Here is a 25,451-nt window from a genome sequence, read left to right on the forward strand (position 1 = left end):
TAGAAGTGTAGTATACGATAATGCCATCCTAACCAAGTTTTAAGCAGGGGAGGGGCTATACGAAGGTAAGATTGAAGTAAGGTGCCATGCCCCTTACCTAGCATCGACTTCCGTTGATACTCTTCCTGGAACGATCTTCAATATCTCGGCGCCAAATAAAACAACAAGTTTGTCCATGGTTGCAGCAACTTTATTTTTTAAATCCCTATAATAGACAAAAAGAATAATAATTCAAACAAGCTCCGGTTTAAAAAATAGTGTCATTTCTTTTAAATGTCTCACTGGATAATTTTTACAGTTTAAAAAATAAACAGAGTAAACAGATAGAATAACACATATATATACATATATATATATATATATATATATATATATATATATATATATATATATATATATATATATATATATATATATATATATATATATATATATAAATGTAAAAATAAAAAAGCGTGTTAAGTTTAAAATGAAGGACGAGAATATCAAGCTTTTTGTTCGAAGTTATAGTCTTTTGTGGGCAAATGGAAAACTTGGTGTACAAATTATTAGAGAATTTTCGGTTGTTGTGACTGTGCTCAACAGCTTCTTTTTCTAATCAAGGCTAAGACAGTAAAGTAAACATTCAGGCTCTCTCATATATACAAGTCATGTCAACTTCGTCACTCGTACCCAAATGCTAAATGGGGGGGGGGCAATTTTGTTACCAAAATACTAAATGGGGCAGGGGAGAAATTTTGTTGTTTTCTCCATTTGTTTAAAACACCCAAAACTGTACTTTACAAAATCTAAGGGGGAGGGGGATCTAGCGGGTAAATAATTCTAGGGGGGTAGCAGGACTCTTTTCCATTAAGAGCAAAGATCAAAATATTTTTAAGGGAGGTAAGGCTGAAATTTTGATTTTGTCCGCTAACTTTTTTTATATAAATGTTGATCTAATCTTATAAGTTAATGCACTCTCGTATTCTAGGGAAGATGGTAAGAAAGACAGGGCAATAATTAGCCGAGCTGTGGAAATGAATATAGATAGATAGAGAGAGATATATAGAGATAGAGAGAGAGAGAGAGAGAGAGAGAGAGAGAGAGAGAGAGATAAAGAAAGAGAGAGAGAGAGAGAGAGATAGAGATATATAGAGAGAGAGTGAGAGAGAGAGAGAGAGAGAGAGAGAGAGATATAGAAAGAGAGAAGATGCAAACCTGGTAACTCAACAAACTCAACACCCCGCTCTAGTGGAATTCGCACAGTTTTCTTCTGTCCCAAATTAAATTGTTTACTCAATGTTAGCCTGGATTCAAATAGCTACGACTTTTTAAAATTATCTTTGAATTTGGCTACAAGCAAGAAATTCCATGTACCATTATAAATTATTTCAAGTTGTCACAAATCTTTTGCAGTAGCTTCTAACGATAGCGACTATTTTTTTTACTTGTTTTTTTTTAAGATTGTTTCAAATAAGCCTAATTTTTCTACAAAGGCTCGAATCGCTCTCTAAATATTCCAACGGTTATTTTTTATGATCTCGTTTTCCAATTTTTTCTTTAGCTTGATTCTGCGGTTTATCGTTAAAGCTAAATGTACCCAACTTGGGCGTATTTTTGGAACATCAATAAAATTTAGTGAAAATCATTAAAAAGAGCGAATATTACTTTTTTTTTTACACAAAATTGTGGCTGTGTGAACCCAAGATTATACGACAACGAAGTTGAGACACAGCAAGGCGAATCAAGTCCGTCACCTTTCGAATTGGATAGACTATGTTACTCCAGCTTCTAAATATATATTTTTTTAGATTACCTCTGACCAGGGTTGCCATCTGTAGCAAGGAAGTGCTATTTTAGTACTATTTCATTATGTGTAGCACAGTAGCACGTGCTCAGGGTTGCCACCTGTAGCACCAACATTATATCTTAGCACTGTTACTGTCAATAATTCGACTGTAGCACGCCAATTTGGGCAATTTTAGCACAATAGGAGCTGACCGTGGTGGCAACCCTGTCTCTGACTGGGCTAGAATTTCAAAATGAATTAGATCATAGAGTCACACTTAAAAGCCACTCAGGTTGACCCTAAAGTGATTGCATATAACATCAGAAGGGGAGGGGGGCACGATTTAATTATCAAAAATTAGCTTTGTTTAATCCTATAAATGCATTAGTTAGCCATGCATAGTTGTCAATGCTGCAGTTAACACTAATAACAGCCTAATAAATAAAAGGCTTCCTCTTCAAAATGTCATGTTAGGAGGCCCACTTGAGCCCATTAAATTTTTTGACTGAATCCATACCGTTACTAGCTAAAAACTTCAAAAAAAAAAAAAGAATTAGTGACACACAGGGGCGTCAATTAGAGATGGTACTTGAAAAATAAATTTGAAACACAGTTTTCATGAAATATAATTTCTTTGGATGTTTTCCTGTAAAAATTTTTGTAATCATCATCGAATAAATTAGAAAAAAATGTTCCTTCCCCAAGAATTTGAAGCATATATTTTTTCCACTGCCTAAATTTCTGTGAATTAACGCTATTGGTGACACAATAATGTCGGCCATAGCGATAAACAACACGACAGTGTGGCATTTGTCTTCTAAAAACTGGCACTTCTATAGTAGGATATTTGATACTTTGGAACCGAATAACTTTCTGGAAACAGCTCATTGTAGCCTCATCTGGGCCGTAATTCGCCCCCAAAACATGGTCAGAGCAGCACTTTAGTTAGAAAACGCTAATAAAACTCTTTAAAGCCCAATCCAGGACGTCTGTCGGGGGGGGGGGGGGTGGCATACGTCCTTCTGAAAACCTGGATGCACATAGTGCCTTGTGATAGTATGTTGGTTATGCCATAGTGCACTGATATAGTGTAACATTTTCTAAAAATTCCATACTGTTGCCCTTACAAGTTTTTAAGATATTGCAGATAAACCACTCTGGCAACTTGAATACACACATGCGAGCCTTATGTGCAAATTTTAACAAAGGGTTCTTCAACTAGGGGGGGGCAGCTGCCCCCCCTAGACCTTCAAATTTACATTAGATATGGCTGAAAAAGCAGATGGTAGGAAAAGCAGTTGATAATTGGCCCTCCATCACACTATCGACTGCCCCCCCCTAGACAATATACTGCCTACGCCCATGTCATGGGCTATATGAACTAAAAGCAAAGAAAAAATTAATTTTTAATAAACAATAAATTCTCTGTTTCTTAATTTTTTAAGTAATTCATTTAATTAAAACCGATTTAATGAAGCCAATAACTTGAACTAATTTTTAATAAGATAAGATTTATTCTTCATTAAATACACATACAATATTACATGTTGCTATTCCCCCAAAGGCTCATTGACCTGTAATGAAGGGGGAAGACAAATGAGTTACTTACTCAGAGATGAAAAACAAAAGAAAATTTAAAATGATCACTTAATCAGAGACATAAGAGCAAAAGGAGAAGAAAAGAAAATATAAATAAAATAAAAACTAAACTTAACAATAAAATAAAATATAAATAAAATACATAAAATAAAATAGAAAAAAATAAATAGAAAAAATAGACTAAATTCATTAAGAAGATTAAATAGACTCCAAAAAAATAAAATAAATAGAAATATAGATAAAAATAATTTCTAAGAAGCTAAAGAATTTTTAACAATTTTTTAAAATCCTATCCAATACAATTTTTAATCCTATCAAAAATATAAGATAATCTATAATATATATATTATAGCATTATAGTATATATATATTATTTATATATATATATATATATAATCTATAATATATAGATAAAATATATAGATAATCTACAAGATAATATAAGATAATCTTACCCTCCTTGAGACTTGCCAAAATCGATAGCTTTTTGTAATATTTTTTGGTACTGTTGCATAGATGCAGCCGACAATATGAGAGACGGATTTGTCGTGGCATCGGTCGGCTTATACTGCTTCATTGCTTAAAGAAAAAGAATTGGGTAAATTTCCAGAGTATAAAGACAGAAAGATAATTCACGAAAAATTGAGACCTCGTGTATTTAGGCTAGTACTTTTCAAAAGGTTTAGTCAGAATTGGATTTGGTATTTTTCAACTTTTTTTAAATGACAATTAAAAAAGGGGTAGGCCCTATTTTTCAAAATCTAGGAGAAATGATAAGGCATAAGTAGAAATGCCCCCGCCTCCCAATTGGCGCCGATTAAAAAACAACCGTGAATCTGAAAACAAAGAGCATAGTTGATGAAAATAAACGACGATTTTAAACTAAGAATTTTAAATTCTGTCCCCCAGCAGCGCCAATTCACAAAATAACGGGGGGGGGGGCAAAATTTGCTTTAAAACTCTAGAGAGAGGGCCAATTATGATGATTTAAATTTTTTTTTCAACACCAATGCATAATTTCTGCATCAAATGAAAATATGGAAGGGGTAACCCAATCGAAGTAAAAATTAGTAGACAATTTAAAAATTATCTACTAATTTTTATTATCTACTAATAATTTAAAATTATCTACTAATAATTAAAATTATCTACTAATAATACAAAATAGCCAGTTAATGAACTTAAACACAATGAAGCAGTGTTGGGGCGGAAGGGGGGATGTAAACATTTCTGATAAAATTTCATTGGGTGGAGATACATTTTTAAAGAATTTTAAGCTAAGATTCAGCTCAAAATGGTTAATATAGAACGCCTAATTAAGAATGCACGTGTGTACTTCTCAAGGATGTATTTTTCACATTATTAAAAGAAGCTATGCCATTCACACCCGTAACATAATTGACACGCCTTGACAAAGAATAAAATATGAGCTATGAAAAATCCGGGATATAGATCAAATATTCACTCACCCGGACTAACTAGCAAGCTTATGGGTAACTGGGACACAATAAACAGATGGCGTTTTATGAATTGATTATCTCATCTTGTGGCGGATATTGAAACGGACCAACTTTTTAGGCAGAGGAAGAGCGGTGGTGACTTTGTCCGTGGCACTCAGCCAAAACAAGGGCGATACGAGGTCGTTGCCGAAAATCAGATCAGACAAAGAAGAAACGAAGGAGAATGTCACTATCTTGTGATAACCGATTGTTTAGGCTGTAATTTCTCATTATTACTAATTACTGGTGATTTCAAGAGAAAAAAAATGTCCAGTTGGAAAGGAAAGAAAAGATAATTGTTTTCAAAGGACACAAAAACACTAGATAAAAATGACCTTGTCTTTGTTTTCAACTAAAGAAATTTATTTTTGTAAAAAAAAATTAAAAGCATTGGTTTTTCATCCAACGATAAAAGAGAGATAAGATTGACCTAACATATTACTAATCAGAAGCATGTTTTTAACGTTTAACTTACTTTGACTCAACTATTTTGATTCACTATAATGTTCAGAATACAATATCGTACAAGAAAAACTAGGGTGGAGTCAAAATAAAAGTCATTGCATTGAAAATATAAAATCAAACTGAAATCACATGAGGAAGCACATCAAATTCATCGCCTTTATTTCCATCAATATAAATACTTTTTATTGTTTACAACAAATTAGGAAGTCCTCAACAGGGGGTGTCACATGGGTTGTGCCTTCCAATCCTTGCCTTTGGGACTCAATCTCTGGGTTCTGATATTCGACCCATGAATACACATTCGTAATTCATATTTAAGAGGTAAAGAGGAATTGCTGTCCTCTTTTTTGCCATACAATTCGCCAATTCGTTTTGCGCGACTGAATGTACTTGTGGAATAGTGACTGGCACCTGGCACAACACATAGTTGGTTCAGATCTGGCAATAAAATTTTTCACAAACCTTCGAATTTTCAGAAGACCTTTTAGCCATAGATGACAATGGAGAGCCATTGCCCTCATCTAACTAAAAAATTCATAAAGAAAAGCATAAGAGATAAATTCTTAAGTCTTTGTAAAATTAAGGGCGTAGTTCCAGCCTGTTCTCCTTAGTAAAATTGGCAGCTCACACCCCCCCCCCTACCACAACTTAAAGTAACAGTGCCAGCTAATAACGGCAAAGCAAGTGCGCCAGCCATAGCCCCTGAACCAACGGAACAAGTAAGATCCTTTATTTTTTATTAGGATTCCCACAGTGGTTAGCCTATGAATAAAGATAAATTTATTCTAAATGGCCTTAGAGGGGGCTAAAGTAACAGTAATGGCTAATAATGGCGAAACAATTTAGGATTCCGGCTAATAATGCTGAAGCAAGTTAGAATTGCTTTCTGGGTCAGTTGAAATTGACACCGGCCAACGGCAATGTCATCAATTTCAGGGGGATCATGACACTAAAATACGGCATTTTTCAAATAGTTCGTGGTAACGAACTGCAAGTAAAGAGCGACCCAGTTCAATAGTAACTGAAACTCTTAAGAACAGAGTTTTGATAACAATTTATGCGTAAAGGAATTGAATTTTTATGCTGATTCCAAATATATAAAGTTCATCAAGTTTAATGTAACCAATTAAAAGTTTCGAGCCTGAGAAAATATTCCCAATTTTCGAAAAAGGGGACCCCCCCTATAAAGTTAAGTGATCTTAATGGAAATCACGCCATCACATTCAGTATATCAGAGAACCTTACTGTAGCGGTTTCAAGCTCCTGTAGGTTATACAAAAATGGAGAATTTTACATTTTTGGTCAGAAGAAAGATCACAGATGCATGTTTATTGTTTTTTTTTGTTTGTTTGTTTTTTTAGGGATAACCGTATCGAACCAGCGATCCTAGAAGATTTGTTCACATACATGTTTTTTTTTTTGGGGGGGGGGGAATATACATTGTTTTTTTTGGGAGGGGGAGGTATTTTCTGCGAGGGGGGGGGGTATCCACGGAGAGAATTTTCCGTGGGGAGGAAAGTTACTAGGGAGAAATTTCCATTAAAAATATTTTAATGGAAATTACATATAAAAATATATATAATTTACAGTTTTTTTATTTTTCCTCAGTTACTCTTGTTTCCACTGAAGTAACTCTATAATAGCATCTTTTCCCTACGTGGATCAGTTTGCGCCAATTGTACATTTTTTTTTTTTTTGGTGGTGGTGGTTTTATTGGTTTTTAGTTTTATCTTGTTTTTTTTTATCCTGTTCTTCTTGTGTTTCTTTCGTGTTGAAGACGCCTTGTTTGGATACTGGCGAAATATCCGCATTGTTTTGCATTTTTATTTTCTTTTCTCCCCACGGGCCACATTATCTTTTGTTTTTTTTTTTTTTTTTTTTTTTTTTGAGATTTTTCTCTGTTGGTTTTTAAAAATATTTCCTGGCATGATTGTAAAAATGGTAATAAATTCCAGAAAGCAAACCAGTTTTTGAAACTGAAAGCAAGGAGCAACACTAAAACTTAAAACGAACAGAAATTATTCCGTATATGAGGGGACTGCCCCCTTTTCAACCCTCGCTCTTTACGCTGAAGTTTGACTCCTTGCCATAATTCTTTATGAAAGGCTGCTCAAACACATGGACCATTGAATTTAAATGAAAAGTATTCTTGAAGAGCCTTAAGACTTCAGCACATATACCGAGGGCTGAAGAAGGGGCAGCAGTAGTAAGTTATATAAAGCTTTCAAAAATAAATGAAAATATACATTGAAATTGCAGTTGTTTTCAGGGATACATGAAATATACATTGAACTTGCACAAGAAAAACCGATGGTTGTGTCATCAAACTCACGCGTGAATATTTTAAAAGTTGGCATACTATAATGCATGTTATGAAACTAAAGTCGAGGTTTTTTAAGCTTGGCAAGATATAATGTTGTCATACATGTTTTGAGAGTCTGGTCGTAATAATATAATGTGGCCAAACAGGTTTTTTTCCTGTTTTTGTTGTCAATTGCACAATGAATGTACGTCATGAGTTCACGTGTACATTCTTAAAAAAACTGGTATGATATAAAGTAGTCAAACATGTTTTGGGGGCATGCACAAAATTATGTAACTCAACATCCGTTTTTTATTCATCCTTGAAACCCCGTATAAAATGTTCATGCATTGGAATTTAATTTTCATTATGTTTTAGCATATCGAGCATAGTACACTGGATTTTATTAACTCTGAAACAATGGATATTTCTATTTTTAATGTGAGTACACTTTCATTCTTTATTTCCAAAAAAAAATCGTTTTACTATTAAATTCAAATTTCAGGGGGACTTAGCCCCCCTCCCCTCCAACAATACAAAGCTTTAAAATATGATGAGTATATTCGATAGAAAATGCTAAGTATGCTTTTTTCTATTATACAAAACAAAAACTCTCTCATCCACTGCGTTGTTACGATCATAATTCCTTACTTTTAGCTATTTCGTTCATAAAAAAAGTGCCCCTTTTTCCCAATTATCAGATAATCTTTTTTCCAGTCTAAAAACCACATGTGTTTATAATTACGGAGAGTCCCTTTTGAAGTCTCTTTTCTGACTTCAGTCTCTTATCTTATCTTTAAACGTCTCTTATCTGAGTTATGAAAACAAAAGGTTGATGATTAAGACAAGGATTTGTGTAATTCTAAACGCTTTGGCCATTCAAAAAAAAGCGAGGATTTTCGTTCCAAAGCTGGGCTTTTTCATAACCAAAGGTTCACATTTGACCCAAAGAAATGTATTTTCTATAATTTTCTTACAAAAACTAGTGTTTACGTTCAAAAAAGCTTTATAGTTTAGTTTTTACGGAAATGGCTTATTTTCGTTCCAAAGCTGGGCTTTTTCATAACCAAAGGTTCACATTTGACCCAAAGAAATGTATTTTCTATAATTTTGTTACAAAAACTAGTGTTTACGGTCAAAAAAGCTTTATAGTTTAGTTTTTACGGAAATGGTTTATTTTCATTCCAAAGCTGGGCTTTTTCATAAATTATGTTATGGGGAGATGTTTTTGAAATTTCCTTTCCCCCCAAACTATAAAATTTCCAAAATTTTACTTTAAAAGCATTTCTCTTTAAATATTTCTAAGGTACTGGAACCTAGAGCAGTACGAATATCAGAATAAAACTTAGATAAAAATTTATCTGTACAAGAGGGCTTATCATTTCATTATTAAATTTGTCTTCTTTTTTAAGGTTGTGGAAGTGGATTCATACAATTACCTTCCTCCCGAAAAGAGACCAAGATGGGGTGATATCACATCGATGCAAGCTGCAAGACCATCAATCATCAGATATGCTAGCTCCATTACAAGCTCTCTGGACCAGCCAGGAGCCTCTCAAGCCAGTGTCAGCTCTTCGCAAACCTCTATGCAACCTGGCGGAAAATTCAAGAGATAGTAGATATATTCTCATAATGCATCAGCCTCATCTAGTCAAGATCGGGGGGTCATCCTCTATCAAGCATTGCCGGGCTCTTCACGACCAATGCAAGGCGAGAATGATATGGTCCCTATAGCTCTCGACATGCAAGTTGTAAATTTATATGTGAGTTTTCAAATATTATTTCTCGCTAATGATTCTTTTTTCCCAAGTCTATTTGAAGGAGTTTGTGAGAGCGGTGCATGCGCCACTTATTTTTCTGTATATCCGATAATTCATGGATATAGTATAATGAATATTGCAAATTCAAATACGTCGTAATGATTGTTGTATGTGTGTGTGTGTGCGGTGCATGCGCCGCATCTACTCGATAATTCATTGAGATAGTATAATGAATATTGCAAATTCAATAACGGCGTAATGATTGTTGTATGTGTGTGTATGTGTGCGGTGCATGCGACGGGTCTACTTGATAATTCATTGCGATAGTATAATTAATATTGCAAATTCAATACCGGCGTTATGATTGTTGTATGTGTGTGTGTGTGTCTGTGTTTGTGTGTAGTGCATGCGCCGCGTCTACTCGATAATTCATTGAGATAGTATAATGAATATTGCAAATTCAATAACGGCGTAATGATTGTTGTATGTGTGTGTGTGTGTGCGGTGCATGCGCCGCAACTACTCGATAATTCATGGAGATAGTATAATGAATATTGCAAATTCAATAACGTCGTAATGATTTTCATTATTTTGTTGTGTTTGTGTGTGTGTGTGCGGTACATGCGCCGCGTCTACTCGATAATTCCTTGAGATAGTATAATGAATATTGCAAATTCAATAACGGCGTAATGATTGTTGTATGTGTGTGTGTCTGTGTGTGTGTGAGCGGTGCATGCGCCGCATCTACCCGATAATTCATGGAGATAGTATAATTAATATTGCAAATTCAATAACAATGTAATGATTTTCACTATTTTATTGTGTGTTTGTGTCTATGTTACTAACAAAATTTGTAATTTATTATGCATTTTTTCTGTAAATAATGCTTTAAGCAAAAAGTATTTAGTTTAAATAATTCTTGGAGGAATTGAGTTTTATGGATGGTAAGGAAAAAAAATGAACATGATTTTTCAACTTTATGAAATAATGCTTATTTCACATAGAAAATAAAACCTTTTTTCTATAGATTAATGATATAGCAGCGCCATTGGGTGATGAGACATCAGCATTTACTGGACCAATTCTATCACCACCAACGGAGTTCAGTGATGAGTCTACATTAGTTCTAAAGAATATGGAGTGGTATAGAGGTTTTCTTAATGCTGTTTTTGGGTATATGGCTAGCCTAGACGACTTAAATTGTGATATTGACATGCTTGAGGATCCGGAGTGGGCAGATAGTTTTATGCTTGAGCATTTAGGAGATTTTACGAGTGCGACTGAACTGGGTCCTCATAAAGAAATTCCAACACAGGTCAATACAGGTTGGCTCAATCAATGGTCCCAAGACATCTTGGAATATGTGCTATCAGGCTTAGGGGACCTCATGCCATATCCAACCAATGTAATTGAACAGACTGCGGATGGTGGTATCAATGACGATTATGTGTCACCTCCCACCATTCTACTTAATGATATAGCTAGTAGTAGTAGTAGTAAAAATACAACAACAACAACATCAGTACCCCCTCTTCCAGATTTTTCTCCCTCCAAATCTGCCTTGCGCCAAACAAAAGTCCAGTGTACAAATTTTGGTGATCCCTTCAACTCTCTAGTATCGGGGGATATAATAACAGACCCCTCAGCTATTACGCATTCGTATACTAATAAGGTTCGATCCATTTTTGAACAACAAATGGAAGTAGGGGGAGTGGGGGTCAGTTTAAAAGCATAAATAGTGCTAAAAATATTTTTTTTAAATGAAAATGCGAACGACCTGTATTCAAAACACTTGCGCGCAGAGATATTGGCAATTCACCCGCATTTATGTAATTGCGAGGTTGTTTTTCTTAATTGGGTTAATAGTATTCAAAGTAAGTGGGAAAATTATAACGAGGGGGGTATTGGGTCTGTGGCTTTGTTTATTGAAAGTTTAAATGTTAATATATGTAGATTTAAAAAGGATTTTATTGTAAGATGTGGGCATGGGGAGAGGGTTATAGTTTTAAAATATCATTCAGATTTAGAGGGATGTAAGGGGATACAAGGAATCTGTTTCGATACGAGGCTACAGTGTTTCAAGTATGCATTTTTAATTCCAGGATACAAACCACTTCACAAAGATGCATCTAGGAAAAAGTTGGATGAAATGGTAGTTAATGGTAGGGAGGGTTCAACGTTTCCCTAAGTAGATTTTAATTGTTTAAACGGTCAATTTCCCGTGACACTAAAAGGAATAGATATTTTTGAGCGGGCTAATGCAAATTTAAAGATTGGTGTCACGGTGTTACAGTATGGAATAGAATTTGAAGAGGGTCAGCGTTCCGATAAGAAGGGTGTATTATTTCCAGTGCGGCTCCTTCAATTGAATCAGTAGAACATTGGGTGGGGCTTCTATGCACCCCACCCACTGACTCCAATTCAATTGGTCATTTCAATCCAATTACGGATATTAGTAGGGTTTTAAGTGACGATAAACATCGGAATGTACGTTATTACTGTTCAACATGCCTCTCAAGATTTTGGACTGATTTAAAGTTAAAGCATCACATGAAACACTGTAAACGTCATGGATACCAGGCTGTGGAGACGGTAGGCGGAGATAGAGCGATCTTACGTTTTAAAAATTTCTAAAACAAGCTCCTTTAGAACAATACGACCGCTTTTGACTGTTAAGCTAAACTGACAAATGTGTGCGATCCGTAAAATTCAAATTGTGTTAAAATAACTGAGGCCAAAGAGGTCCCATACGCTCACACGCAACGAGATTCCAATAACACCATGCAAGCGCTGGATCTAGTTGAAAAGTTTGGTGACGGTGAAGACTGCATACGCTTGGCATTTGTCAGTAATCAAAACAGGGAATGTTGCAATTTCGCGCCTTCGTTATACAAACTATCCTATGCTCCTATCATCAGATGACATAGTGGCCATTAAAAATCGTAAAATGTGTTGGAATCGTAAAATCGTACCATGATCATTTGTGGCAGGAAATTACATCGGGAGGGAGTAACTTTAGAGGGGTAGCCCATCAGTTGTGCAATTTAAACGTTAGACAGCAATATTTCGTACCTGTTTTTATACACAATTCCAATTACGACTTAAAGTTTGTTCTTCCGGCGCTGGCCCACATTGCCAAGGGTGGAGTAGTAGATGAGGCATGGAGAGGTGGTTTTTTTTCATATAATATCATACCCAAATCATCGGAGAAGTTACTGCTGCTAGAATTCATATGGAAAACAGTTGACAAGGGTAACACGTGCCTGAATAAAATCCGTTTCTTAGACTCTTTCAGTTTCTTCTCCAAGTCTTTAATTCAATTGATTCAGGTACAGAAAAGTAACAATTTTGATAGCTTCTCTCTCCTTAAACAGCGATGCCCCGATGATGAAATGCATGATATATTAACATGTAAGAGTATATGTCCATATGATTATTACAACTCTGGCTCGAGGCTAGATGTGATGTCATTACAGCCAATTTAAGAGTTTTAGATTTCTGTTCCTGAGTATGAATGAGCCACCCGTTAAAACGAATGTGCTATAAGGGTCTGGGCTATGATCGGGTGTAAAAATGGGTAGGATTATTTTAAACTATACATGACCAGTGATGTAATGACTCTTCTGGATACTGTGTGCAAAAATACGGATAAAATCTATGGGGAATTTGGGTTGGATTTAGGTCATTATTTTTCCACTCCTCATTTGGTGATAGACTTGATACTTAAAATCAGCGAAGAAGAAATAGGTCTGATCACCGATGTGGATCAGCATCTGTTTGTAGAGAGATCAATGAGTGGTGGGTATGTTTTTCACGGGGATCGTATCATGAAAACTGATCCGAGTGGACAGCACACCGATGAAAAGTCGGACGCAGTTTTTTTGGATATGAATTCTCTTTACCCATCGGCAATGTCTCACTACTGTTTGCCGTGTGGTAATTATAATTATAAATGCCGTGTGGTAATTAAACTAATTGCCGACCTCAACCCAAAACAGAATATCGTTGTTCATCACGTGCTATTGAAATGGATGGTTTCCAATGGTTTCAAGGTCACAAAGATTCATAGAGCCCTCCAATTTGATCAAAAGCCTTACATGAAAACGTTTATTGACACCTCTAGTAAGCGTTCACAAGCAAAAACGAAAGTTGAAATAGAAAGTCTATGAACTCATTTTGAATTCCGCTTTCGGTAAAAAGTGCGAGAGCGTACGAAGCAGAATTCGATGCTACAATCTAACCAATTCCAAATATTGTGCTCGAATTCTTGTAGATCCAAACTTCACAGCGTTCACAAACATAGACTCTGATAGGGTACTCCTACACCGTAAGAAAAGAAACATTGTATTAAATAAAACTATTGCAGGAGGAAGTGCAATAACTGAAATATCGAAGAAAATCATGTTGTTATTTTATTATATTTTATACAAGTTATAGTGATCGATTGAGGAATAAGTTCAAGTGTATTACAGGAATATTGATGTACTCCTGTTAAAAGACAAAACTGAATATCTATTGAATGATTTGCAAAATAGCGAGTAAATTAGCTCACGAATTGACTACACTAACTGGGACGAATCCCTCTACCCAAAACTGCTGAAACCCCGAGCTCCTTATCAACTGCTAATGCTAAAGTCTGAAACGGCCAGTGGTCTGAAATTTAGGGGCGAGTTTCATGGTCTGCTAGTATGGTGTATGGAAAAACGCGACACTGAGATTAAGCTTCTATGAGAGGGGGTATCTAATTACTTTGTAAAAAATTATTTTACCGTGAGCTTGCATCAAAAATTTGTGGAACGTGTTTTAGTACCAAGGGTGAAAGTCTTGGTGATTCGTTCTTTACAATTTAAAAACCACACAGTTAGAGTTGATAAAAACGCCATATCGACTATATCGGAAAAAGTATTTGTACTTGAGTTTGGTTTTAAGTTACTGGAACACGTTCATTATTTAAATCCAAACCGATTATAATGTATATAGTAAATAAAACAACTCGGTCTAGAAAAGTTAACTTAAATTCATTTAAAAAAGTATAAATTGGGTGGGAGGGTTTTTTGGGTAATTGGGATGTTTTTAATCTTTTTTCCTATATCACAAACAATTTTCAATGTGTGTGTGTGCAAAGCAGATCAATTTCCACTATTTAATGCCCTCGGCCCCGGGCCCGCCGCAGCGGGCCCCCGCATCCCGGCCCCGTGGCGCCGGGCGCTTCCCGGCCCACCACAGCGGGCCCCCGGCCGCTGCAGCGGCCTCCCCCGGGGCGAGGGGGGGGGGATCCCAAAATTTAAAATACTGTAAATAAAAGTGATATTATTTCAAGTGCTTTATTCTATTAAATGTTGTATTTTTTCTATAAAAAAAGTGTATTTATTTAAGTGTTTTTTTTTCTCTGTGCCTATGTAAATGTTGTATTTTTTATGATAAAAAAAGTGTATTTTTTCATGTTTAATGTGCTTTCATGTTAAAAGTAATGTTTTTTAAGTATTGTTACTTTTTTATGCATATAATAAAAGAAAATATGATTCTTTATTCGTCTTCTTCTTCTTCTTCTTCTCATTCTTGAACGGAGTAGTAATAGGGAAATTATTTAGCCATTAGACAGCCATAGTCTACAGTTAGTTGTCTAGGTGAGCTCTTGAAAGGAACATGTATCAATTTAAAACGCCATTCAGATCGTTTCTGTGTGGACCGTCAATGTGAGGCAAAACAACACTCTTAACTAAAATAATTAAAAATTGCAATAAAATGTTTGTGGAAAAGCCAAAAAAAATCTACTATTGTTACAGTATTTGGCAGGAGCCATACGATAAAATAAAAGCAATTGCCACCACGGGATTGGTGCAGATACAATTCATACATGGACTTGAAGTTTTCAGCATTATTGAACCAAACTCTTGGCTGATCATTGATGATCTGGCTGAATCTATTGAACAATGGTCCCAGGAAATGCTATAACTGTTCACTGCTTGCTCTCATCACGAACAGATTTCCGTGACTCTGGTTCTAAACAACTGCTTTTATCAAAGCAAATTTATGCGAATATTTACATTGAACTGCACCTACTATACCATCTATTGAGTTGTTCGTGATTGTAGCTCGCTAATAACTCTCAATAAACAAATCTATCCAGGTGCCCCCAAATTGCTGCTCTCAGCATACAATCAGGCAACTAATAAACCCTACGGCTACATCCTATTGGATCTTAATCAAAATACACCCGAGGATCTGCGTGTAGTCACAGATATTTTTGACAACGATATTACCGTATATATCCCCGTGAACAGTGAAAAGACCTATTAGTCGGTATCATGAGACTGATGAAACTACACGAAAATAGACATCTGTTATCGGTTCTAAGCACTTCAAAACCTCCTCTTATGAAAGCCGTGCTCAACCATGGTATTGACAATGATTTCAATAATCTAATATCTGAGCTTTCTTTAAATTTGACCGAGGGTAATGTTCAACTGCCAGAAGTAGTTAAGCAACAGGCAAAGCAACATCGTTCCATTGTAAGTACATGGGCTTCTAAAAATAAAGGAAATTTTTTTAAAAAGAAAAGACTTATTTAGGTGGGCAGTAGCTTTTTAATACTTTTACTGCCTATAACTGAAGGACTTGTAAATAGTTTTCTCTAGAGACAGAATGGCAAAACCCTACAAATTAACTCCAATAGACCTCGTTCTCTCACCCGTGGAACACTTCGAGAACTATCTGAGTAAATTCCTTGACAATGAGAATTTTGAGGATGATAAAAAACTGCTTTTACTTCAAGATGCACTTTTCGCCGAGTGGAAAAACATAAGGCTTATCATTTGAAGGTAACTGCTGCTGGTTTTGATCATAATAATAAGTTACATCCTCGGTATTCTGCTGCTGCTGGGGCACAATTAAAGAAGGAGGACTTGGATTCAATTTTAATTAAATTATTAAATCTAATCCCTCAATCATATGGTGAAAAACTTAAAAGACTCCTAGATAATTTCATGGGAAGTTGTCAAGATCATATTCAACTTAAAAACATTGGGGAAGGGATTATAATTCAAGGCGAGAACTATAATCTACCTGATTTAATCTATGATATGGTTACAAATCGTAAAGGACTATTATCATTTGACGCTCATCTATACAACTTTCTAAATACATTAAACTTCCCCAAAAGTCTTATTGGCAATAGACAAATTATAAAAAAAATTAAATGAACTTGCATCAACATCAACAACAACACCATCAAAATATGAAGAAGAAGAAGATTTTAAATCAATCTTGAAAAATACTAGCAAACCTAGTGGCAAAAACTTGACAATGGTGGTGAGGAAAAAGTGAAAACGTATCATGTCACCATCACCATCCAATATGCAAACGAGCAGCGGACGTTACACAGCGTGTTTACGTTCAAAATGGTTGAGGTTCTGAAAGGTGTTTAGGAAAATATTGGTGAGGCGGGGAGTTTAGGTCCCCCAACCACCCTTTCCAATGGCACTGGTGTTCACGCTAAAAGTGTACAAGACTATCTACAAAATGAATCCAGTTACACTCTGCACAGAAATCATAGACTTCGTGCCAATCAATATCGAAAAACTAAAGCCTTTTACCCATTGTATATAATGCAAGCAGATCTCCTGACTCTAGATGAGATTCAACGACGTCAAAATACACCATACAAGCACATTCTACTTGCAATCAGTTTTTATAGTCGTTATGCATATGCGATTCCATTGCGATCAAAGAGAGGCGTTGACGTTGCTGAAGCCATTCTCGAACAGTATTCTCGAACGGTATTCGTATAAAAAAATTCAAACGGATCGTGGTAGTGAATTTGTTAATCCTCATGTTGCAAAAGTACTAGAGAAATATAGTAAACTGCTCTATCAAAGTCATAGTCCTATAAAAGCTGCATTGGCCGAACGATTGATAAGAACTATTCGACTTTTAATTTCAAGATATTGTACATTGAAAAATCAGCAGCTTTTATTCATGATTTAGATAAAATCATGTTGATTTATAATCAACGACCTCATCGATCATTGTCCAACTCTACACCAACGGAAGTTCATCATTCAGATCATGATACAATTGACACCTTTCTTAAACAATATTCCAATGAATCGATTGTCAAGAAGAAAAATAAATGCAATGTTGGTGATACTGTTTGAATTAATAGAACAACTAATGTTTTTGAAAAGGGGAATTACTTGTGGTCCAAAGCACTTTCTGAAGTGTAAAAAACCATATACACTTAACCCATAACTTATAATTAGCGTGATGCCAAAGATGAAGAGATTCTCGGCGGCTTTTATGACTATGAACTACAAAAAGTTAAAAATAATAGTGAAATCTATCAAATTGAAAAGATATTAAAGACACGTACTGGCAGGGGTAAGAAACAGCTACTTGTTCGGTGGCTAGGATACAACTGTGATCTTGATTCTTGGATCAGTGTTGAAGATATTAACAATGACCAGTGATTTTCTATTTAACTTTTACGTCCTGTATTTCTCATCATCTCTACAACAATTTGAATACGACAGGGGATTTTTGGACAAGACTGTCTCCCGCCATCAAACTTGACGGTGCATATGGATTGGCTCTTGTCGACTGTATTCTCAAAAATACCTATGACATCCTGAGAAAGGATCGTGTGTATGATATAAAAGTTATACCATTCGATTGGACACTCTTTGTCGACTGTGAATGGGTTGAAGCACTTAAATCTAGCAAATATCCACATGCCAAATTGAAATATATTGAATATGATAATATGAAAAATTTGTGTCGTACAATCAACAGAAAAATTTCATATCGTAGGAATGGTACAGTCCATATTAATTGTTAGTTGGCAAATGATAAGATAGACATTAACTCGCCTGTTGACGCTAAAATAATTATCATCAATTATAAGTTGAGAGATGTTCTTGGCTTTAAGCAGAATATGATCAACGGGAAAAATGTTTGCACCATTTACGAGATGCATCAAGTTATTTTTGCTGATTATCCACCTGGTTTTGGCTCGGAATCTTGCATATTTCTCTATGTATCCTTTGTGGAAACATCGAGAGTCGGTAATTCGAATGTACCCCTCCTACGTGTTCTTGAACGAAAAACATCTAATGAACTTGTTCATCACTATAATATAAAGTATCTTCAGTATGTTACTGTAAATACTTCGTATTTGGAACTCTGTCAGTTAATACTAAGAAGTGCCTTAGGCGATCCTCTAGCAATAAAAAAAGGCTTAGCAGTGATTATTTGTCATTTTCGACCCATTGTCGGCGATAGCACGATCCCCTAGAATGAACAATAGGAGATTCCGTTTGTCTATCCGGATATCGAGTGCTGTGCTGGGGCTTTGAGTCCACGTCAAATAGACAATAGATTGGACTACTACAAGGGGCGTACTACAATGTCTGGTTATGGTCTTGGTAGCTGGTTTGCTAGGCTATTTCGTTCTGCACTACCCCTTGCCAGAAAATATCTTGAACCTGCAGCATCGAATTTTGCTGCCTCCACACTACAGGACTGGGGGTCGGGCAAGAATTTTAAGGAGAGTGTTAAAGAAAATATTAGATCTTCAGCAAGAGCCGTTGGTGAACAACTAAAATCTCGACAAAATGGGGAGGGATTGAAAAGGATGCGTGCGCGTCATTCACTCATCAGTCTCCACCCAGGCGGGAAGCGAAGGACATCAACAACTTTGAGGAATAAAACAAGGAAGACCAATAAGCAGAAGAAGAAAAAGAAAAAGATTGTTAGACCAAAGAAGGATTTCTTCTCTTAAGATGACTTATCGCCCCCACAAGGAAGCTTATCCATCATTTAGTTCCTCATTAAATCTATTCAAAGCTCAAAATGATGATTCCAGTTTCAAGTTTGGCTACTATGAACAATTTCATCCCCGACAACCCCTCTCGGAAACTATACACTTTAAAATATTTGCTAATGAAGACTATTTCATTGATTTGTCATCAACTTTTATTGATTTAAATGTTGTGCTTAAGAAAGAGTCAGATGATACAACTCCAAATATTGGCGATGGTCTCTCCTACGAGACCTGTATTCTACACAACCTAATCAAACAAATTAATGTATTTATTAATGGTACTTTGGTGAGCACTAGCAATAATTTATCCAACTATGCAAGCTACATACAATTTATGATGATGACGCCAAAGGCATACAAGGAGTTGAGAGGACAATCCTTGGGCTATGAATATCGATCAGGTGTTGATACTGACGGTGAGTTGACTACTGCAGTGACCCAGGAGTATCATCTGGTTGGAAAATTAAATCATGAGATATTCAATGTATCCCAATGGCTACCTCCTAATGTCAAGATTGACATAAAAATACAGCTGACCCCATCGAATTTCATTTTGAGAAAAAAACTTCCTGTAGCACCCGATGCAAATGTCATTATCACATCGCCAATTCTCCACGTCCGAAAACAACAAGTTATGAGCTCTGTTGCATTGGCAGTGGAAAAGCTAAGAGCCAATGGCAACAACATTAAACTTCTTGTCCCCCATACGATCACCAATCAACGTCACATTGCCACCGGCTCTCGTAGCTATAGTGATTCATCATTTATCAACGGAGAAATCCCATCAAAATTGGCTTTGGCCTTTGTAAAGAGTGGCAGTGCCGTTGGATCCTGGACTGAATCCCCCCAATATTTTAATTTTTTCGGTCTATCTAGCCTTGTGTGCAAAGTGAATAGTATTCCACTGTACACTCTATCTTTTGACAAAAAATCCTATAGAACTCTGTACGAGTTGACCACGCAATCCCTAGATCATGACTCTCAATTATTTGAAAATGGAATAACCAATTCAATGTTTTCAAAAAAATCAAGGGGTAATTGTTTTGGACCTGTCGGTGATCCTGAATATGTGCATAGTACGAAAAGGGAATGTAAGTTTAGAGTGTAAATTTGCCGATGCTCTGACTGAGAGTATCACGCTATTATCACTGAGTCAATTTGAAACCTATTGGGAAATCACACTCGACGGCAGTGTTCTACTAGACTTAGCACCGTGAACACAAACCAAATAATCAACGTATTTAGTATGGATCCATACATGTCCCAGTACAAGCCCTGGTGTATACCATCGGACTTTCTTGAAAAATTCCATAGTGTGGGCAATACTCTTCTCATTGTTAATAACAATTCTTTAACTAAGAGGGCCGGTCGTTAGCTTTGCATCTTCCAAACAGCAAAGAATGTAGAAATTTTTGATCCCTTTGGCCTATTAGTTAGATTCTACATGTCATATATCAACAGCTTTATTGAAATCAGGCGGAAAACCATTATTCAAAAACAACGAAGAGTACAGGATTTAACGACTAAGACAAGTGGCTTTCATGCGCTACTCTTTTTCATGTTCAGATGTCCTGGCTATACCTACAAGCAGTTTCTGAACATATACGTTGACTTACCTCGATTGAACGACTTTCTAGTGGAAAATATACTTACTAGCGTATTTAATATTGATTTTAGTGCCCTACGAATAAAATGTTCAAAAATGTATGTGAAATTGTTTATTAATAAAAATTTATATACATGATAAAACGACTTTTCTACTCTTTAGATTTCATCTTCTACTAGGTATAGGTATGTGTCGACAACAACTAGTGCAGGTAGATTATCTGAATTCACAGTGTACTGATCCTGATGTACTGCAATGTCAGGGTCACATTTTCTACAATAGAGTGTGACTTCACTCTTGTCATATCTCTTTGTATAGTCAATGATACTATTCTCATTCATTCTATAGAATTCACATGTTTCAATTTGCTTATTTAAAGCAATTTCACAAACAGTGTCCTCGAGTGTCGAATCACATTCCGTCACAGCCAAATAAAAATCAGTGGGCTTATAATCATAACACCCATTGTCTTCACAACGAGGACATAGAAACCATATCCTTTTGCTTTTCCAACATTTGAATCGCTAACCCGGCTCCTCCTCCCAGAACAATCTAAAACGACGACGATACCAATCTCGTAGCAATAAAATAAAATCACGCTTAGGACTCTTTCCAAGCATAGCTGGATATGTATTCTCCCACTGATTATATTTATCACTATGGTACTTGGAGCATAGGTGGCCTCTAAAATGAGAGTCAAACACCTCTTTATGGCAGGGATTATAAACTTTAATTTTGAGAGTATATCCTTTATGCAATTTACGTGGGTTGCATAATCTAAACTTCTCATCTTACTCATCAATCATTGTTCAATTCTGACACGATGACCAGCTGCCCAGTGTGTACATACATAGCGGGAGTAAATGGAAAATTTTGTCAAGTGTTGACACCCTCACTGCTACAATGAAATTGAGCTAGCAACAACAACAAAAATTGTAAGAGACAGAGAGAGAGAGAGGAGTAAATTATTCCTGAGCACCATCTGTCTCATGAAAAAAGTTCTAAATTTCTAAACTAGTGTTTAAAAGCATATTCACAAGATACTTTTGCTGTGTCACAATCAATATATAAATAATTTATGTAAATGCATTTCAATTACGGCGCATAAGCTTCTCTCACTGCTATAATCATAGAGGATCAGTTTCAATTATATCCACAAGGATTATAAGAGAATATGTCTTCCTTCGAATGTCCAGCTCTAGAAAATGGTCATCTAGAATCAAATGTTTTTCCATAAACACTAGATTCCCCAAGATTCGCTCTTTCTCAAATCTAACCTTTTTTTTAGTCCTAACACTCTCACAACCAACTTCAGACTAACCAGAATTTCTTTTTGTACTCTAGAAAATATACGCTAATCTACTATAGAAAAAAAATACCTTTGATTTAGAAACAATTTTATTGAACATAATTACAATAATAGTATTCACTGATGCATTTTGTTCTCATCAATACATTTCGATAGGACATTTAATGCTGACCGAAGTTTTTTTATATGGAGAATATTCACTTTTCCTGCAAACCATAGTTGCTCCTCCTGCTTAAATTTGCTTAATGATATAACGTATCTAGCATACATATTGTCCCATTCAAGGCATACTCTACAGCCAGCGGCTATTTCCACAGCCACATTGGGTACTCGTATATCGTTGCTGCTGCTCTCGGCTCCATCATTAATCTCCAATAATGTGAATACAACACTTATTTTTTCTCTACTAATATCCTCTCAAATAAACTATTCTCTCTGAATTCAATTCTCTTACTAATATGAATTGTAGTGAAAACTATTCCTTTTATTCAAACCCCAACCACAAATCAAGTTATCGTATATTGAACAGCCTCTGATTGGCTCATAAAAATGTCTACGTCGAACGATACATTCATTGTACAATTGACAACAATAACAAAAACCTTGGCAGCTTTCAAAATGTTCACGTGTAAATACAGTGTCAAAAGCATGGGTTTTTCTTGCGCAATTCCAATGTTTATTTTCATGTATCCCTGAAAACAACAGCAATTTCAATGTATATTTTCATGTATTTTTGAAAGCTTTATATAACTTACTACTGGCAGCTCCTTATATACGGAATATTTTCTGTTCGTTTTGAGTTTTAATGTCGCTCCTTACTTTCAGTTTAAAAAACTTGTTTTTTTTATTTAATTTCCGATCGTTTTTTAGTTTATGCAGCTTTTATTTTGGATCACCGTCAATGAATAAGTAAACAAAATTTGCATAAAAATTTTACTTATTCTTTTGCAAAATGGATGTCTCTAAATTTGGTTCTGACGTAATTTACAAATTAACTTACGTAACGAATTTCTTTATTCGTATATTTTTCTTCTTGGCAATGTTGTTTTTCTTCTGGTTTAATGTTGCTCCTTAATTTCTGTTGAGAAAAAAACTTATTTTTTTACATTTAATTTTAACAGGAACATCAGGTGGTTAAATTTATAGCAACAATTTTGCCAAGAAGTAAAATTCAGTAGATAATTTTTAGAGACACGAAAAAAGTCAATTAATGAGCTTTAACGGAACGAAGTAGTGGTGGGGTGGAAGGGGAGGGGACAGTCAAAATTTATGATACTACTCTATTAAGAAAACATTGAATGAAGATCCATTTGTAAAGAATGTTAAGCTAGGATTCAGGTCAAAATTACTTAACAGAGACTGTTCAAGTAAGAAGGCACGTATGCACTTTATTAGGCGAAGGGAGGGGGTGTCCGTTGATGACTTTGTCCCTGGCAGTCAACTAGAAAGCTTCCGACAAAAATTTGTTTGATAAAAGGACAACTATGAAGGTAATACGCAATTGTTGCCGCAAATCAGTTAGAACTCAGATCTTCCCGCAACGAAGGAGAATGTCACTACCAGTGATAACTTATTTTTTAGTCCAATACCCGACAAAGTAATGAAAGTTCACATCGGAGGCAATTGATTCTTAAGACCAACTGAGGTCAAATTAATGGAAGACCTTGATTGTGATTTAGCATGACATGCCTCTTTTGCGGAATACTGAGCTGCGATTCGTTCTTTACTACACTGGAGCTCACCCACTGCAGCAATGATATTACTGAAGAAAAACATGTATTTTTATTTGACATAGAGGCCACATCGTCCTTATTTAAATTAACTAAAAGAAAAGTTTTTTCAACTGAAAGAAAGGAGTTCTAAAATTTAAAAATTAAAACTTAAAACTTTAATTTAAAAATTAAAACAAACAGAAATTATTCCGTATACAAGTGAGGTTGCCCCCTTCTCAATATCTCACTCTTCACGCTAAAGCTTTTTAGTACTTTTAAAAACCTTCTTATTCTAGTTCAAGGCCGTACCCAGGATTTTTTTTTCGGAGGGGGTTTTACTCAAAGATTTTTTTGGGGGGGGGGGAGGTACACAAAAAACGCATACAAAATTTGTTTATATCTATTTTTGTTACGCTTTTACGAGTCAAAAAACATTTCGGGAGGGGTTCAAATCCCCCGCACTCCCCCCCCCTCTGGGTACGGCCTTGTTCTAGTTAAACGGCCCGTGTGTGTCAGGAGTCGTTCTTAAAGAATAGAACATAAAATCAAACTTTTCGTTTGTTTGGGACAAATTGGAACAAAAAATCAAAGTCAAACGAAGATGCAGTTTTGAATCAAAAAATAGATTTCCTTTTTAATATTATGTTTTGTTAATTACAAAAGCACGTAGATGTAGCAATTTCTTTTAAAATGAACTATTAAACAGCTCTTTATGATGCTTCAATGTCACGCTAGCAGTGGAGTAAAAAATAAAATAAAAAAGAGGACAGATCAGTGCTACCAATGCAAAAAAGTGATTTTCCTTGTTGTTCAAGTCAGGGGACAGTAAGTTTCCTGAATAGGATTTCTGGCCATGGCAATCCCAATGGTGTATTTTTTGTTTCGACCAAACGTCAATTTCAGGGGGTCTCTGGCTATTAATCAAAATCTCTTAAATTTGTTTGCAAACTAACATTTAACTATTAAGACTTATTTAGATAATAGTTACGATTCCTGAATCAGTTAGAAATGGCGATTTTTTCTCGCTTGCCAGTTGTTGTTTTTTAACATACTTTTTATTTTATTTGGTTACTATGGGCCGTGGTTCGTTCTTTACTGGACTGCAGCTGCTGCTGCAACCATGATTCCCAAATTTTACTATTTACTGCATCGGTACTTATTTAGTAGTCGATAAAGACGCTACAAGCGAAGTTACATTAATGCTAGTGAAATAAAACAAAATAGAATGAAAATATAATAGTTTATGAACTAATTTGGGCTATATATTTGCACATTAGGGGGGGGGGATTAAAGCATAGCAAGTATTAAATACGTAACCTAACCTAGGTACTTTTTTTTGCCCCTTTAACCCTAAAAAACTAAAGTTTGAATATCTTTCACAGAGTGAGCAATACCTCACTATGCAGAGGAAACCTGTTTTTCATTAGCATCTTTGACATTATATATGCGGTTCTTCTTGCGTGTTTATCGGCTACTAAATAAGTACCACTGCGTCTTTCAAGAGACAAAAGATACGTAAATGGAAAAGCAAAAAAAAAAATTGCTCGCGAAGGACACAGAAAGATTAGATAAAGATGAACTTGTCTTTGTTTTCGACTAAAGAGATTTATC

At 35.5% G+C, this 25,451-nt stretch overlaps 1 protein-coding gene across 3 annotated transcripts in view; it reads right to left on the reverse strand.

The window, feature by feature from the left end:
- Positions 1-25,451, reverse strand: part of Taldo (transaldolase) — a 116,795-nt gene that overhangs the window by 73,178 nt on the left and 18,166 nt on the right. For all 3 annotated transcript variants that reach the window (XM_089105607.1, XM_089105605.1, XM_089105608.1), the window contains exons 3-4: positions 3,823-3,946; positions 98-205 (exon numbers count right to left, since the gene is read on the reverse strand). In XM_089105607.1, the coding sequence (XP_088961733.1) occupies positions 98-205; positions 3,823-3,946 (232 nt within the window). The remainder of the gene's footprint in view (positions 1-97; positions 206-3,822; positions 3,947-25,451) is intronic.

The sequence above is a fragment of the Artemia sp. Qi Xiang Cuo genome, chromosome 19, assembly GCF_049724085.1.
Source record: "Artemia sp. Qi Xiang Cuo chromosome 19, ASM4972408v1, whole genome shotgun sequence".
Taxonomy (NCBI): domain Eukaryota; kingdom Metazoa; phylum Arthropoda; class Branchiopoda; order Anostraca; family Artemiidae; genus Artemia; species Artemia sp. Qi Xiang Cuo.